This window comes from Solanum dulcamara, chromosome 5, assembly GCF_947179165.1.
Source record: "Solanum dulcamara chromosome 5, daSolDulc1.2, whole genome shotgun sequence".
NCBI classification, from domain to species: domain Eukaryota; kingdom Viridiplantae; phylum Streptophyta; class Magnoliopsida; order Solanales; family Solanaceae; genus Solanum; species Solanum dulcamara.
Genome location: NC_077241.1, coordinates 78,635,042 through 78,654,073, shown reverse-complemented (window position 1 = coordinate 78,654,073; position 19,032 = coordinate 78,635,042). Strand labels below are relative to the sequence as shown.

At 34.3% G+C, this 19,032-nt stretch overlaps 3 protein-coding genes across 4 annotated transcripts; 1 reads left to right on the top strand and 2 right to left on the bottom strand.

The window, feature by feature from the left end:
• Positions 1-3,439: 3,439 nt before the first annotated feature.
• Positions 3,440-7,813, top strand: LOC129890806 (uncharacterized; the record flags this gene model as incomplete). Its single annotated transcript, XM_055966283.1, has 9 exons — positions 3,440-4,237; positions 4,760-5,146; positions 5,270-5,446; positions 5,614-5,724; positions 5,862-5,957; positions 6,033-6,547; positions 6,630-6,765; positions 6,927-7,501; positions 7,588-7,813. Coding segments are annotated over 9 exons (3,021 nt in total), but the record flags the coding sequence as incomplete, so codon positions are not given.
• Positions 7,814-8,574: 761 nt separating this feature from the next.
• On the bottom strand, positions 8,575-10,103 carry LOC129888600 (uncharacterized). Its single transcript, XM_055963551.1, has 2 exons — positions 9,753-10,103; positions 8,575-9,009 (listed from the first exon to the last, which is right to left on the bottom strand). The coding sequence occupies exons 1-2, from the start codon at positions 10,101-10,103 to the stop codon at positions 8,575-8,577; spliced, it is 786 nt and encodes a 261-aa protein (XP_055819526.1).
• Positions 10,104-13,565: 3,462 nt separating this feature from the next.
• Positions 13,566-18,658, bottom strand: LOC129890134 (SUMO-conjugating enzyme UBC9-like). 2 transcript variants are annotated; one of them, XM_055965674.1, is made up of 5 exons: positions 18,578-18,658; positions 18,407-18,490; positions 14,919-15,046; positions 14,488-14,592; positions 13,566-13,984 (listed from the first exon to the last, which is right to left on the bottom strand). In XM_055965674.1, the coding sequence occupies exons 2-5, from the start codon at positions 18,474-18,476 to the stop codon at positions 13,841-13,843; spliced, it is 447 nt and encodes a 148-aa protein (XP_055821649.1). In that variant the 5' UTR covers positions 18,477-18,490; positions 18,578-18,658; the 3' UTR covers positions 13,566-13,840. The 2 variants fall into 2 exon arrangements, with proteins under 2 accessions (XP_055821649.1, XP_055821650.1); XM_055965675.1 differs by having other exon boundaries at positions 18,388-18,490; positions 18,578-18,615.
• Positions 18,659-19,032: the final 374 nt, after the last annotated feature.

The window sequence follows — 19,032 nt, the reverse complement described above, 5'->3', positions numbered from 1 at the left end:
TGTCTTTTGGTGCATTTATAAATTATTATTGATTTTAACTAACCATAAGGGAGAAGATCTGGTGTTGGGATTTATTGCATTTAAGTTGACTTGAATGTTGGGTTTATCATTATTGAGGTTTTGAATATGGCAAATACAATAAAGAAGAAATATTACATTCTAGCTACGGCCTTTTATTTTGAGTCCGGCTGAGAGTGACCTTTTCGATAATCTATTTTTTTTATAAATAAAATTTTAACGATCAAACTTGCGTGTCCCTTTTCCTTATTCGAAATATCAAAAATAACATCCTAAACTAATAACTTATAATAGACGTATAAGAGGGGATCGATATACTATATCTCCTTTTATTAATTCTTTGATAAATATAAAAATAAAGAATGGGAAAACTAGTATTTTTGAGAAAAGAATAATAGTAATGAGAAAGTCATGATGTTATAGTACTATTTTGCTTTGGAATTAGTTCAATTCATTGATTTGTATATATTGCTCATAAATGAGTATGGTAGAGCAATACCTAATTCTTTTAGTTTTCATAACTCTACTGTGTTTATACTTCCTTACATTAAATATCAAACTACTTTTGCAGAAAACTTCAAATGCATTTTTGCAAAATATATTTTCAATTACACTTCTTGTTATAAATTACACCAACGACCTATATTTTACACATCTTCAATACTCTATATTTCACTAATTTGGTTGATGAACTAATTACTACTATCAAAAAGTACTATTGGTTAGGGTGAATTTATAAGTTACCTTCTATAGCTGTCCGGGGTATATTTTTCTATTTTAAAAGCCCTTGTGGCCACAAACTATGACATAAGCTAAATCATTTAGTCGACTTAATTCAAATCATTATAACGTAAGTTCAACCATTTAGGTCTACCTTAGGTAAGTACTCCTAAGAGCAATAGACATCTCTACCCTAGGCCATGAGCCTTGTTGATCAGCAATTGAGATCATCTAGGCATGTACATATGGTATAAAGTTTGGATATTTTTTCCCAAGAGAAAAAAAAAAAAAGAAAAAAAAGTGAAAGGAGAGGAAATGAATTCTTAGTTTTGCAACTGAGATGGACTGACCCATAAGAGATGTTTGGGCTTGCAACAAGGCCCTTTTACTGATTTTAAGAAGGGAAATTGTAGAAAATATTTACCATTTATAGTAATAATATTTTTTTTCACTGAACACTTATAATACAATTATAATACATATTAGCGAGAATAATTTATAAAACTCATATAATACAAGTTTTATTCATGGATAATATATTTATCACATACTTTAATACACTTATAATACATTGTGTCAATTTCTTACCAAACAAGTATAATATATTTTAAAACACTTATAATACATTTATATTGCATGCATAATTCACTTTTAATACATAGTAGATATATCATAATATTGCTATAAATGGTAATAAATAAAAAGTATCGCTAAAATCAGTAATTATTTATTAAAAAGTGTTTTTTCTAGTAATTTTTTCGTGGTTCTGAAAAGTTATCAACAACAATCTAACAAATAAAGTTTGTTGAGGATAAAATATAGGTCTAGTTTCAAATATATACAATAAAGTAATTAGTCTACAATAAAATATAGTCATGTTTTTTTATTTACATAAAAAATAGCCAAAAGTCATAGAAGGAGAAGAAGATGAAGGAGCAGCAGCAGAAGAAGACGAAGAAGGAAGAAGAAGGAGGAGGTTGAAGCAGCAACAACAGAAGAAGACGACGTAGAAGAAAATGAAGGACGACGAGGACTTGCGGTGGTCATTCTTTTAGAAAAGAATATGGTCGAATGGCCATTAGGTAAATTAGCTTTAAAAGTTGGGCTAAAAGGATGGTAAATAAAACTTATGAACAGACTTTTTTTTTCAAACTACTGTGATAATGAGAAAGAGTAAAGAAAAAACGAAAATAAGGTTTTCGGTGCTCTGATTGCTCTAAAATAAATAATTTGTTCTAAAATAAATATAGGGCAAATTACCTTTTTACACAACTTCCCCTAATATATTTACTTTTACTCCCATATACACCAAAAAATTTCCAAATTCCCTCCTTTTCCTTTCTCTCTCTAAAAGTCACTGATACATCCGCCCTATCCCTCTTTTCTTGCCCTAATTTGCTCCTTCAAGTGTTAATCAGGTTACAAATAAGGTAATGTATCAATCTTTCCTTATATGAAACTTTAATTTATTCTCATTCAATATGATTTCTCCTAAAATTTGTATATTTTGATTTCTTCTGAAAATCTTTGATAAATCTTCTAATTTTTTATCATTTGCTTTCTTCTGTAAATCTATCTATTTGTGTTTCTCATACTTTAGCTTATACATATGGATTCCGTTCATGGTCTCAAACAGTCCACTAAAAATCAACGAATTCTTGTTTCTCCCGGGTCTGATTCGTCTTGGGAAGGTTACGACGAAGTTAGATCAAAACATCGTAACGATCCAGCAGTGATGAATAAGCTACGAGAGAATTTGAAGTCAAAAGCTACAGTTAAACATGCACCCAATGAAATAGTCAAAAAGATTGAAGGGGTTACAACACGCCCTAATCTCCCAAAGGTATGTGTTCAATTAAGTTTTTTTGTTTTAGAATGAATTTTTTGTGAAGGTTTTAATGTTTCTGATACATATCATTTATGTATCAGATACATAATATCTTTTTAAAAGAAATCTTTTGGAGGTTTTTTATTTCCGATACATCATGTTTAAGTGTCTGTTGTTTTAATTTTTAATGATTCTGATACATATACATTTATGTATCAGATACATATTATCTTTTTCAAATGTATTTTTTTTGGAGATTTTATATTTCTGATACATCATTATTAAGTTTTAGTTTCTGTTGTTTTAATTTTTAATGACTCTGATACATATATATTTATGTATCAGATACATAATGTATTTTTCAAATGTAAATATTTGAGATTTACTATTTCTGATACATCATGTTTAAGTCTCAGTTTTTGTTATTTCAAGTTTAATGAATCTGATACATCTACATTTATGTATCAGATACATAATGTATGTTTCATATGAAATTTTTTGAGAATTACTAATTCTGATTCATCATCTTTAAGCCTCAGTATTTGTTATTTCAAGTTTTAATGATTCTGATACATATATATTTATGTATCAGATTCATAATGTATTTTTCAAATGCAATTTTTTTGGGGATTTACTATTTTTGATACACCATGTGTAAGTGTCATTTTTTGATGTTTCAAATTTAATGATTCTGATACATATACATGTATGTATCAGAATATAATATATAATTGTTTTTGATACATCTTCTGTATGTATCAGAATCTCATCTTATGCATCAGATATCTTAATGCATATGATACATCGTATCCATGTATAGAGTTCAAGTTGTATTTAACCATTTTCATGTCAATGCAGGGAATGAAATACGTCATCAAGAAGATCCCGTCACACCCATTGAGATTCGGAACGGCATATAGGGCTAATTTTCTTGATGATTTTGAATCATCAATAGGTGAAGAAGGTATAAAGTTATTTAGGCAATCTATATTTGGTCACTACTTAGATATGCCAAACTGCAACTTTCAAGGGCAAATCATCAAATGCCTCTTACTTCTTGAGGTAGACCAAAAAAACAAAGAAGAACTGCACATTCGTCATGTGCAGGGTAATATACTGCGATTTACAATAAATGATTTTGCTATCATTACTGGTTTGCGATGCACCGGTAATATGAATGACTTCAAGTATTCTGATGATCAAGCAAGTAGATTATTGTCTTTATATTTTCCTGGTGCCAAAAATGGGGTCAACAAAGCTCGTTTCGTTGAGCGTTTTCTGGTTGGAGGATGGAAAACAAACGAAGATGCCGTTCAGATGGCCATTCTCTATTTCATCCATACTTTTGTTTTTTCTCAACTAGGTGATGCACCTATATCAGTTGATGATTTCAAGATGGTAGAAGATGGTAGTTATGAGCAATATCCATGGGGGAAATTAGCATATTCAAAATTGATAAAAGGAATGCGTCAGGAGTTTTCAAATGCCAAACAAATGTATCGTCTAGGCGGCATGCCATACGCTCTGAATGTTTGGATATATGAATGTGCATCTCAAGTTCCCTCTGAAATTGCTGTAAGAGTGGGTAATAAAATTCCCAGAATTCTTAACTGGCGTGTTGTCGCCGTGAAGCCAAAATTTGAGACATTCATGTCTACCATCTTCAGTGAGGTACATGCTTTGAATATTATTCGTTTATGCACTGATTCATTATACATAAAATCTAAGATACATTATATATCCATGACCTTGATACAGTATAATTTGATTCATAAAGTAGATGTATCAGCTCATATATTTATGTATCAGAATATAAATGTATCAAGATATAATCTATCTTATACATATACTTTATATAACCTTTCTGATACATATAATGGTATGTATCAGAAAGGTATTTACAGCTCATGAAAACTCATTTATCAGTATTTACAACTCATGAAAACTCTATCTTATGTATCAAATTATAATGTATCTAGAATTACATCTCATGATACATCTGAATGTATGTATCAGATAATGTTGTTTTTCTATCAATTTAGCATGTATGAAGGATTAATGTTTCTGATACATCATGTTTATGTATCAGAATTAACATGTATCAATTATTCAATTTTTTTGCAGTATCCATGCTCCAACATTGTCCAATCTCAATAAGAAATGGAATCTATTGTCGTTCATGACAGCCAACAGAAACCTGAAGATTCAACATCGGCTGCCAAGGTCAATTTCAGAAAACCTCATGAAGTCACTGGATTTGAGGACTTCTCAACAACACCACCCACTGAATTTTTAAAGAGATCCAGGGATGTCGCTAAGACATCTTCTCCACCTCCTTCCAGGAGAATGAAGACTTCCCCTGCTAAAAAGCCAATTCAAGTAGAAACAGCCAACATGCATAAGGATTTCATACCACCAAATGAATCAGAAAATCTTGTTTCTCCTGACAATGAACCGGGGGCAAAGTCACCAAAGGAATCAGAAAAGCCTGTTTCTCCTGACAATGTACCAGGGGCGAAGTCAGCTTTAGGAGGTGAATCTTCCGGTCATTCGGATCGAATTATTCATATGCAATTCAAAGCATTGAAGAAGTCCATAAAGAAGTCTCTAAAGAGATACGTAAGTTATTACTTTAAGATGTATCACGTACAATATACTTTTAATTAGGTGATACATTCTGATTTTTCATATACTTGTATCAAGGTTGACCGGAAGTTCAAGCGTTTGGAGAACAAAATGGATTCAAATCACATTGATCTTTTGAAAGCCATCGACAGTATGGCGAACCGAATGACTGGCACATCATCTCAAGTTAAAAAAGATGATTTTGATCAATCATTCCATGTGGTTGAACAACAAGAAGCACCTACTGGATTGGAGGTGCACAATTTTGCAAATAAATTTGACCCACCCCAAAAAAATGACAAATCTAATGTCCAGGAAGATATTAAGGTACATACATCATGTAATATTTGATATTTATGCTTTTAAACTTCTGGATAATTTTCATTGTCATGTATCAGTTGTAAATGTTATTATGTTTTCAGGGACCTGAACCATCCACCATGATAAATCAGGTGGACAACATATCGGAACAAAGCATTTTAGCAGATGTTCCTGAATTATTTGATCAACAAGTTTATTCTGATACATTAAAGGTAATGTATCAGAAACAAATTGATGAATAATTTGATTCTATATATATATATTTTGTATAAGCTCTACCTCTTTAAATATATATATATCTAGACATGTAGTACATATATATCATAATTAAATGTTATTATGTTTCCAGGAAGATGAACCATCCGTCAAGGATGTATCAGCACACCAAATGGAACCACAAAGAGCAGATACTGATCAGCTTATTGCTGATTCTGATACATTACAGGTAATGTATCAGATTCTTTACTGAGATAAAATCAACATTATTAATTTTTTTAATGACGTTATACATTACGTGTAGAACACTGTAAAGAAAGATGGAAGAGTAGCTGATGATAAATCTGCCAAAGTAGAAGAGCAAGTCGAGGAGATTGAAAAAGAAAAAATCAAACCAAGCACATCAGAATCCAATACTTCAGCACCATTTTCGACCGAAACTCTGGATGTGATAGATGCTCTAATATACGGACTTCCATTACCAGCCATGCCATTGACAGCTGTTAGTCATGAGCAAGTTCAGGATGAATGTCTATTACGCGATAGCCAGCTACCAACCACTCTTCCATCAAAAGCTAATGTATTGTCTGACGATGCGAAGACACCATATCGAAGAAGCAGGATTCCTTCGAAGATCTTACAGTCGCCGTATCTTTCAAACTTTGGGTCGAGTGAAAAGGGAAAGGAAAATTTATCAGATGTTACGCATCAGACACACCCTTTTGAAGGTTTTGGTATATGCTATCAACCCCCTTCCGAGCTTGTCACAGACTACTCTCAATGGATAGATAAAGGACTTCTAAAATCACATGGCAACAAGTAAGTATGACATATTCAACTTATACCCATACAAGTCGTGTATTATATTTGTTATGTTATTAAACTACAAGTTTCCATTCAGGAATTCGAAGGAGGATCATTACAGATCTAAGTGCTCTTCATTCGGCTTTGAAAAAATGGACTTTGTTGTGGCATTTCCTAAAGATAAGAACTGGTTCTACCTAATGTCACAGCTGGACAGATGCTGGAACGATGAGGTAAAATTTCATCATAAATAATATGATACAACTCATACTAACTACCTGATACATACATATTAATGTATCTGATACATAGATAGATAAATGTATCTGATACATACATAATCTGATATGTGATGCTAGTTGTTATATAACTAATACTTTCTTAAAATGTGCAGCACATCGATGTAATATTTTACTACCTTCGGAAGAAATCGAAGATGCAGTTGAGCAATCAGTATCGATACACAACGACAAATTGCATTTTCAAAAATTACATCGAATATGCACACACACGCTACTATCACCTTCCACCTAACATTTCTACACAAGAAGATATGGCAAGGGCCACTGTTACAGCTCATCAAGAGAGATCCGTGAAGAACATAATAAGAGGTTTCTCAATACCAGCCGGTTTGCCCTGGCATTTGGTAGATGAGGTATACATTCCAGTGAACTGCGACATGGATTTTCATTGGGTTCTTGCGGTAGTTGTGTTAAAAGGGAGATTGATACGTGTGTATGATTCATCGCCTAGACGAAGAAGTAGCAACCCTTCCCAAGAGATCCAAAAGATAGCAGCAATGCTACCAACATACCTGCAAGACAGTGGTTTCTTTGACAACAACGAACGTACTGATTGGTCGTCTCTTGATTCATACAAGGACAAATCAACCGGTAATATGCTTGAACCACATCACCCATTAGCAGTTGAGTATGTTGAAGGAATTGCGCAACAGGGAAGTGGCAGCTTGTGAGTATTAACATCGGCTATGTATACCTAAATCATTCATATGTCAATTTTACTTTTTTTAAATTCCTGTATTCCTTTATTTGCAGGGATTGTGGAGTTTTCCTGGCCATGTTTGATGAATATCTTAGTGATGGAATTTCTATTCCAAGTACCGGACTAAACGCTGAATTCTTTCGTTCAAGATATGCCGCACTCTTATGGAGATATGGTTGTCAGAAGGCCATGGATGGTTATGTTAGCGATAACGACGATCCAAAAAAACCAAGGAGAGACATATCTCCAAACCAAGGAGAACTGATTGATGTCCAATAATTTTTTTTTGATAGTAAACATTTTAGGTGATTCTGATTCTTCCAATGTATCTGATACATAAACTGTAATGTATCAGATTTAGTATATTTTAATATTTCTATACCTTAGATTTATTATGTTTTTCTCTGGTGTCAAAATGGAATATAAATTCAAAGTTTATGTTTTATACTCTACTGTATCAAACTTGTATCGAGTATAATATTCATAAGTGTCACATTTTGTGAATTCTGATACATGAATCAAGTTTTTTTTATTATGATACATCATGCACATGTATCAGATTCTCATTTCTCAATATTTAATGATTCTGATACATTAATTTTTTGCATAAGAATTCTATTTCTCAAGATTTAAAGTATATGATACATCTTGCTTATGTATCAGATTCGCATTTATCAAGATTTACTGCATATGATAATCTACAACCTATATCAAATAGGATCTTATGTATCACCAACAACTTTTGTGTAATTATGGTTGTCGAAAAGACAAGAATGTTTATGTTTGGAAAAATAACGATCCAAAAAATAAACCATGTGAGATTTGTCATTAATCCAAGTCATGGCGAACCGATGGACGTCCTGTATTTTATTTTTAAAAAAATTGTAGCAATAAAATGTTCTAATCTTGATACATAAAAAAATTGTCATTAAAAGATTTTTATATTTATGTCACGTGTCAAACTCAAATATAAAATATAATAATAGATGTTATTTTATGATTCAATTAGAATGTACACCGAGATACCACAAACATCATATCTATTTAGGAATGAAAGTACAAGTCTTTCTGTTGTGGCCTTCGTGGCCACAACGTCCACAAAAATTTGTGCTACTTGTTATTTTCTCATTAGCGAACTTTTTTCTCCCTTTCTTTGGTCTTCCTGGCATCCTTTTGTATATTGGCGGCAAGACAATTTCTTCCAAAATTTCCTTCGGAGCAGTCCAGTCTTTCTTATCTGGCATTGGAACCATTGGTAATTCATAAGTATTTGCCAACGCCTCTGGTTTGTAGTAATCAGAACAATATGGGTGCAGGTCAGTAATGTTCTTGCTCTTCAACACTGCAATTGCATGTGGACATGGTATCTCGTCTAGTTGAAATCTACCACAAGTGCATGTTTTTCTCTCTAGACACACAATGTATCTTATACCTAATTCGTAAACAGAATAAAGATACTCTGATGAAGCAACAACCTGCAGGAATTATATTTCAAATTTATGTATCAGTACTGCTTCCTCACATACACAACTATGTATCGGAACTGATGTTAAAGGGTAATAATTATCACAGGATATACATATCAGATGAATCAACAGCCAGCCAGAAATAAATTTCACATATATGTATCAGAAAGTACGTATCAATTACAGAAATAATGTATCAGAACTGATGTATCAGTATGTATTTTAAACATGTTATGTTTATATGTGTCAGTACTTATGTATCAACTACACATTTGATGTATCCGAATTGATATATCAGTCTATAATGAGCACAGGCTTTACTTGAATGACGAAGCAACAAACTGATATAAATAAACTTCACATATATCTAATAGTACTTATGTATCATCTACACTACTAATGTGTCTACACTGATGTATCAGTATATATTTAGAACAATTTATGCATAACTGATTAATCATCAGACTGAAGGAAAATAATCTTTACATATATGTATCAGAACTTATGTATCAAATGTAGAACTTATGTATCAGAATTGAAGTTTCATTATTTAATTAGCACATGTTATACATAACTGATGAATCATCAGCCACCAAGAAATAAATAACACATATATGTATCATAAAGTATGATTCAATTACAGAAATGATGTATTAGAACTGATGTATCAATATATATGTATCAGAAAGTATCTATCATGTACCAGAACTGATGTATCAGTATATATGCGTCAGAAAGTATGTATCGTGTACCTTCATTCTCGAACACTTGATCCTGTTTGAAACTAGGATATCTTCGAATTTTCTACCCAAAGTATGTTTTGTATAAGATGCTATTTCTCTATTTTTGCAGTTCCAAGAACCAAATAACATTCTCGTTTGCTCCAAAAAGTCAATTATAGGCAGCTCTCGTGCTTCAACAAGACATCCATTGATACATTCTGCGATGTTAGAAGTCATCATTCTACCCCTGTTGGCAGTGGCATGAACCCTTGACCACTTTTCGTATCCTGCATTTTTTAAATATTGTGCCACCCGTTGATCGATTCTTTCAATTTTGGCCATTAATTTATCGACTTCATCTTTTCGGTATGCCTTGGCCATTGAATAGAAGATGTCACTTAGTACAGCTTTGCTCCTTCTGTATTTAGTACACACATTTTTCCATATATGCCATATGCATGCAAAATGAGGAACATTGGGAAATACCATGCTTACACTCTTGATTATGCTTTCGTTCCTATCTGATACAACACACATATTGTCCCTCTCTCCAAATGCATTCTTGAAATTCTGAAAAATCCACGTCCATGATGAATCATTTTCTGTATCAACAATACCATACGCCAACGGCAATATGCAACCTAATAAATCAATAATATCGATACAATAGTTATTAGAATTCATCAGAAACACAACAAACGTGAAAAATGAGATGACACACTATTATTCAATAAGAAACAGTATAAGAAAGTAATACCTGCCCCATCAAGTGTGCTAGCTGATACAAACGTCCCTTTATAAGGTCCATCAAGATGTGCACCGTCAACAACAACTACTGGTCGACAAAACTGAAACCCCCTCATCAAAGGCCTTAACGCTATGAACAAATACATGAATTCATCAGTTGATGACTTGTGCATACTTATGTACGAATTTGGATATATGGTTTTTAGAATATGTATATATACAGGCAGCTGTCTATATCCATCAGTAGGTTTTCCCCTTAACATCTGCAAAGCATGCTCTTTTGAACGCCATGCCTGTTGATAGGTAATATCAATTCCATATGCTGATTTAATATCCTCTCGTATATCATTAGGGGTGACAATTCTCTTATGATTAACCAATTTAGGGGCTGTGAATGCACTAACAAAAGCCTTTGTAGCATGAACTTTGTTGAAAATCCTATCTCTCAGTACACATGAATGTTCACTATTGAAATATCTAACTTTGAATATATCCGTTTTTTTCCAACATGAAGCTTTCATTCTCCAACAACATCCTTCTGAAAGGCATACTATCACATAACTACATTTGTATTAAAAAAATGACATGTATCATATCAATATTTTTTCATTTATAATATCAACAAATGCAGTGACATACTGATAGAAAGTGTGTCAACCCATGTACTTGATACATGCTTCTTTGTACGTATTGTTAAAAAAAACATCTGATACATAGAGTATTATGAACCTGATACATACTGACAGCATTATTATCATTTTTTGACTGAGTTACAGGAATGTAGTTTTGATGTATTATGACATGAAATATTATTTTATTTTAAGAATGTATCATGCAAAGACAGTAATATGTATCTGATACATACTGTTGGATACTATCCAACATCAAAATTTCCAAATGCAGAAATCGAGTTTTGATGTATCATGACATGAAAAATTATTTTATTTTAAGAATGTATCAGATACAAACAGTAATATGTATCTGATACATACTGTTGGATACTATCCAACATCAAAATTTCCAAATGCAGAAATGGAGATTTGATGTATCATGACACGAAAAATTATTTTATTTTAAGAATGTATCAGATACACATAGTAATATGTATCTGATACATACTGTTGGATAGTATCCAACATCAAAATTTCCAGATGCAGAAATGTAGTTTTGATGTATCATGACATAAAAAATTATTTTACTTTAAGAATGTATCAGATACACACAGTAATATGTATCTGATACATACTGTTGGATACTATCCAACATTAAAATTTTCAAATGCATAATATGCGCATACCTTTTACTGTCGGATCTTTTAACCTTGAAATTAAATTCATTATTGATTTTGTATTTGGCCATTACATCAACTAGAGTTGCTTTATCCTTATAGAATTGATTCTCCTTTACTTCCGCACCATTTGTATCATCTATGTAGTTCGTCAACTCCAATTCTGCTATATAACAACTTGCAACTTTACCAGATTCTTCTAAACCAAAATTATGGAACTCATTCGCATTTGATTCGGCACAAACGATTGCTCCAGATGTACTGTCGAATGATTTTATCTCACATCTTTTTATATCAAAGCTTGATATGCACAGGGGATAATTCACGAAACCAGGCTCTTTCTTCTTCAACTCTATGTAAAGATTAACACCCATATCATTACGAATATATATTGGCGACGAGTTACCTTCAACTATGTATCGGATTTCAATTTCTTTCTCTGATTCATCCACACTCAATTCAGCAGCGATTGCTGCTTTTAAATTTGAGTAAGATACATTGTCACCGACAACGATTCCATCACTTTTGTATTGTTCATAAGTAATATCGGATTGCCAAACTCCAGAATGTCTCAGTAGTATCGGGATATTCATATCGATTAATTGATGAAACGCGAAGTTTTCTTTGAATTGATGCTCTGTTGTTTTCCTTGTAGTCGATGCTCTGACTTTTGACTTCAAAATTCATCTACATAACTGCCGCCTTCTTTAATAGATCAGTAATTGATATAAAGAGCCAATCTTTTATCCATAAATAGCTGATGTGCATTAACTATTCTATAGCTAAAGTTATGTATCAGATACATAACTTATGTATCAGCAAAAGTTGAAAATTAATTGAAATCAACTTCGGTATGAATTGATGCTCTGTTTTTTTCATTCGAGACGACGCTATGTTTTTTGGCTTGAATCTTCATGGACATAACAATTGTTTTTTTTTAACAATTGATGTATCATATACATAACTGATCTATCAGATACATAACCCAAACTGGAAAAAAAAATGGAAACGAAGTTGGTTTGTTTTTCTGCTCTGTTTTTTTGGCTTAAATCTTCAACTGCACAACCGTTCTTTTTTTAACCAAATTAATCCCATTAATTAGTTTACTAATTGATTTGAAGAACCAATCATCCCTTATATTAAGATACTATCCATAAATAGATGATCTTCATTAATTACTGATTGGTTAATTGATGTATCAGATACAAATATAATGTATCAGAAAAGTTGAAAAAAAGGGGATATCGGATAATTTTGATACAATGAGGGATGTATAGTAATTAAACTTTTCCATTATGGGATTTAGGTAAAGTTTACATAAATATATGCAAACTTTATCTCTAATTAAGTAGACTATTTTTGATACACCCATGACCGAAAAGTGATCAATGGACATTTTTATACTGTACTGGATTAATGGAAGGACAAAAGCGAAAAAACTATTTCTACCGTAGAAATCTTGAAGGTGAAGAGAGAATGGGAGAGAAATTACTCGATTATGGGTGTGTTTGATATGCAGGAAAATATTTTATAATTTTCTTATGTTTGTCTGCCAAAAATAAACTCCTTAAAAATAAAAAAAAAATGATTTTTCTAACAGATATAAGAAAACAAATTTCATGAATAATAGTTCAAAGTTCATTGTCCCCTCCCGACCCAACCAAGTTTCATGAATGAAAGTTCAAGTTCATTGTCCCCCTCCTCCACCCAACATCTCCAACCCCTCGACCACTCCAACACCCCATCCATAGATTACATATAAATACTTTTCGAATAATTTTTTCTCTTACTTACTAAACACTAAGATATATAAGAAAAACCCACTTAGTTTTTTGAGAAAACATTTTCATAGAGTTGCATACACTAAATATGCAAAATGGTCCAACTGCTTAATTTTGATCTATACATAGAGTTGCATAACCGTTGGATTTTACAAACCGAAAGGCAAAGTTTTGTGTTTCAAGAGTCAGCAACACAACCGTTCCCCTTGAACGGATTATGCCATAAGAAATACTTCATTTCCTAACACATTACTGATAGTGTCCAAAAACACAGAGGAAAAGTGGGCACATCGCAACAGCGGCTAACCCATGGCGAACTTTTGGGTCCAGCTCCGAGCAGTTGTTTCATACTTGTTTCGATCAGTCTTGTACATATGAGCAATCTCCGGAACCAAAGGGTCATCAGGATTAGGGTCTGTCAGCAGAGAACAGATGGACAGCAACACCTGCAAGGAACGGATACACAATAAACATGCCAGTTCACACTTGATCGATCAATTTTGTTTAAAAGATTATTATGAAACAAGGAACAATATCTAATTTCAACGGATAAAAGAGATCATTCGGAAAGAGGCTAATTGCAGCTGGTAGTCATTTATTATTAGTATTAAGAAAGGGAAAGACTAAGTTGCTGGTTCTCGCACAACTTCAATCTCAAAATATCGAAGATGTTCCATAAAAAAACTACAAAGAAAAAGCAGTTCATTAAGTGAATATATTTTAATCTCTTATGTTTGACACACTTATGTTGACCTAGAACGAGAACTAGATAATCAATGTGTAAAAGTCCTCATAATCAACCTTTGGTATACATTTGACAACATTCTAATGTGAGCACTCTATCCAAACAGGGATGGTATTAGACCTCGGAACTCTTGGGGAACGTAAATAAGAAGAAAAATCAAAGGATAAAATCAGCATGAGAACGAATACAGGAAATGAACCTCACCTTGGAGATTGTAAGAGCTGGGCTCCACTGTTCCTTCAGAATGTCAAGGCATATGCTACCGTTGCTGTTGATGTTCGGGTGGAAAACCTTAGTCCTAAAAGCAACCTGCACATTTATCTTGTATTAGTCATAGATTTTTGTCCAGGGAAAACAATAAAAGAAGAATAAGAGCTACAGATAAAATCATAGAACACAACATTCTCAGAAGGACCTAGCTCCCCTTTTTATGTTTTTTAAAAGCAGTTCACTCCCTAGAAAAAATTAATGTGTACAAATAAATTTGTTTATGCAATGATATTGCAAAGTTACAAGCGAAGAACACGATTGCACCTGTGATTCTGCCAAAGAATCGCTGCACGATTTACCAAAAGTAGGAACCTATCAAGCAAGTCATTAAATATTGTGTACACTTCATGGTGTAGGTAAAATACCTTGGGTGGCTTAAATGGATAATCAGGTGGAAAATGAATGGTAATGAGAAACAGTCCACCGGTATAGGGACTGTCAGGTGGACCCATAATTGTTGCTTGCCAGTGAAACATATCTTCGCCAACTGGGCCTAATATAAACAGCAGAAGATCATATTAACTTGAGATCGTGTGTGTAGGAACCCAAAAACTTAAAATCATGGATCCACCTCTGACCATATCATATAACTTCAACCCTCGACTATCCACAAAGTCACAAGCTTGTCCCTGTTTATCATAATTCACTCTACCTATTTTCTCAATCTTATGATAATTAGCAACAAAAATCCAGATCAAAATACCACAATTTACATCCCCTTTAAACACAAAGTTGGTAATCAAGGGCCCAAAGCTTTAGTCTAAATGGCAATGGTTGAGATCAGTGGTAGGCCCACATCACTACTTTGATCCTTCCGAACCAAGTCTGGTGATTAATGTTTTCCAATTTTCCCATGTTCGATTGGTCAAACTTTATTTTAAAAAAATAATTCTCTAGAAAAATACGTTCCTTAAAATAAGGAAATTGACTTCCCTACTGAAAGTAGGGAGAACAAGTTCCACAGAGTGGCATTCCACATTGATTGTATCCTCCCACCCTCCACAACACACCACATCTTCACCTACACTCATGTAGCCCCATCCCCACCACCTCATACAACACTCCTACCCCACCCCCTCCTATAATATTTATCTAGATTATATACAAATTCTTTCAAATAATTTTTTTTTGCTTAGTACCATACACAAGAATAAGTAAAACTCACTTATCTTCAACAACGACAACAACAAACCCAGTATAATCCCATAATGTGGGGTCTGGGAGGGTAGAGTGTACGCAGACCTAACCCCCACCTTGAAAGGTAGGGCGACTGTTTCCGAAAGACCCTCGACTTTAAGAGAGGACAAGATAAAAGGTCAGATAGGTGCAAACATATATAAAACAAGATGGAAACAGCAATAGCAAAAGGGAAAGTCGTGGTAGAGTGGTACCGGAAGAAAGAGGCATAACTACAATAAATAAATAAATAAGATAAGATAGATAAGACAATCAAAGTACAATGGCGCCACAACTATAAACAACAATATCATGCAGAAGGCAATAAACAATGGGCAGAACTACAACTACTATGGTGCAAAAGATGAATCACTTAGCCTTTAATCCTAGTCTTAGTCCTCCACAAAGGAAATTATAGTGCGCTAATGCGCCTACTAATAGGGTAGGATAACACGACTATGTACTAGCCTTCTACCCGAATGCGGGTCCTCCACACTCCTATCTAAGGTCATGTCCTCGGTAAGCTGTAACTGCGCCATGTCTTGTCTAATCACCTCTCCCCAATATTTCTTCGGCCTACCCCTACCTCTTCTAAAGCCATCCATGGCCAACCTCTCACACCTCCTCACTGGGGCATCTGTGTCTCTCCTCTTCACATGCCCAAACCACCTAAGTCGCATTTTCCGCATCTTGTCTTCCACTGAGGCCACTCCTACTTTATCCCGAATAGCCTCGTTTCTAATCCTGTCGCTCCTGGTATGCCCACACATCCATCTCAACATTCTCATCTCGGCTACTTTCATCTTTTGGATGTGAGAGACCTTAATTGGCCAACACTCCGCCCCATATAACATAGCCGGTCTAACAACCACTTTGTAGAACTTGCCCTTAAGTTGTGGTGGCACCTTCTTGTCACAGAGCACCCTGAAAGCGAGCCTCCATTTCATCCACCCTGCCCCAATACGATGTATGACATCATCGTCAATCTCCCCGCTGCCTTGCATGATAGACCCCAAGTACTTGAAACTACCTTTCTTTTGGATGGCCTGGTCACCAAGCATAACTTCCGCGCCAACCTCATGAGGTGTCTCACTGAACTTGCACTCTAAGTACTCTGTCTTGGTCCTACTCAGCTTAAACCCTTTAGACTCCAGGGTGTGTCTCCAATCCTCCAGCTTAGCGTTAACTCCGCTACGAGTCTCATCGATCAGGACTATATCGTCCGCAAAAAGCATACACCATGGCACCTCACCTTGAATTTGTCGCGTCAATACATCCATCACCAAGGCAAATAAAAACGGACTAAGGGCTGATCCTTGATGTAACCCATCACAACTGGGAAGTGCTCTGAGTCTCCTCCTACTGTCCTTACCCTGGTTTTGGCGCCCTCATACATATCCTTGATCACTCTAATGTACGCCACCGGTACATCTTTAGCCTCCAAACATCTTCATAGTATTTCTCGTGGAACTTTATCGTAAGCCTTTTCTAGATCAATGAATACCATATGCAAGTCTCTCTTTCTCTCCCTATACTGCTCCACCAGTCTCCTCATAAGATGGATAGCTTCAGTAGTTGAGCGTCCCGGCATAAATCCAAACTGGTTCTCTGAAATAGACACGCCTCTCCTAACCCTCATCTCCACCACTCTTTCCCACACTTTCATAGTATGGCTTAGAAGCTTGATACCCCTATAGTTGTTGCAACTTTGGATATCTCCCTTGTTTTTGTATAGAGGGATTAGTACGCTCGACCTCCATTCTTCGGGCATCGTTGCTGTCCTAAAGATGACATTAAATAACCTAGTCAGCCACTCCAAACCTAACTGGCTCGTGCTCTTCCAAAATTCACCAGGGATCTCGTCAGGTCCGGTCGCTCTTCCCCAGCGCATCCTACGCACAACACCCTTAAGCTCTTCGACCGAAATACTCCTGCAACACTCACCAACGCGAAGCCTCCTTGTGTGTTCCAAATCTCCCAACATAATCTCTCTGTCTCCTTCTTCGTTCAAGAGTTTATGGAAGTACGACTGCCATCTCTGTTTAATGAGGGTCTCTTCTACCAATACTTTTCCATGTTCGTCCTTCAGGAAATCAATCATTTTCCTACATACTAAACATGCCCCAAGTGTAAAACGGTAGAGGAGGGCCCATTATCCACCGAGTTCCGAAATTGGAAACAATCTAATTCCAAGATCAACTTTTATTCCTAATCTATTCAGCTAGAACCTCAAATAACCTAAATTCTCTCATTTTCAGCCCCAATCAAAATCATGCAGAACAACCTACAGAACATGACTATTTTTTCACCCCAAAAAAGAGAAGCAAAAACACTTGGCTGTTGAAAAACGTGCAATCATATACGAGAGCTGCCAAAATGATAAATCTAAGCAAAAATCAACTAACTTCACATGCAGAATGAAAAAACACAAGCTATATCAAATGTAGAAACCTTTAACCCAAAAAACGAAGGTTCTAGAAACCTTCAACCCAAAAAAATACTTAGCGGTTGAAAAATGTGCGATCACATCATCTAGCATCTAAAATGCTAAATCTAAGCAAAAATTTACTAACTTCATAAGCAAAATGAAGAAACACAAGCTATATCAATTTTTTTAAAAAAAAATCAGAGAATTTTAGGAAGGTTCTAGAAACACACCAAGGTTCTAGAAACACACCAGCACTACAAGAGGTAGGAGGATCTTTCTGCAGATCCTTCAGCTCCTTCAGAATCCGCTTGGACGCCATCGCCGACCAAATCCCTAAAAAAAAAAATTAAATCTTTTTCTACTCAACTCAGCTCCATAAATCCTAAAAAAATAAATTAAAATCGATGAAGATGAATTTACCTGAGAGATCCTCCTACAAAGTTTTCCGATTTTTTCCGATTCTGAGAAGTGGAGTTTTATTTTGAACTTCAGAACTTTGTTTTGTTTATATAAAAGGCTTTCTGTATCTTTGTTGGACAAATTTCAGTTACGCCCCCAATGGTTTGAACATTTAGCACTTAGATTCCTTTCTTTCCTTAACAAGTGGCAAATACATCCAACTTTTTGTTGGTATTTTTTTTAGCAAATTTTAAATTTTGGAATTTGTTATAATTTTCAAGTAAAATGATTTGTGGTTTTCATATGGAGTTGATAGTTGCATAATGAGAGTATAGTAGAAATTTATTGGAGTAAACTAGCGTTTGCTAGTAGTTTTTGAAAAATCTACATAATCATTAAATATGATCAAATTTTTAAAATAGTCTTTAAAATTTTTTGGAACTTCCACTTGTAAAACTTTAATTTTTTTCAAGTAA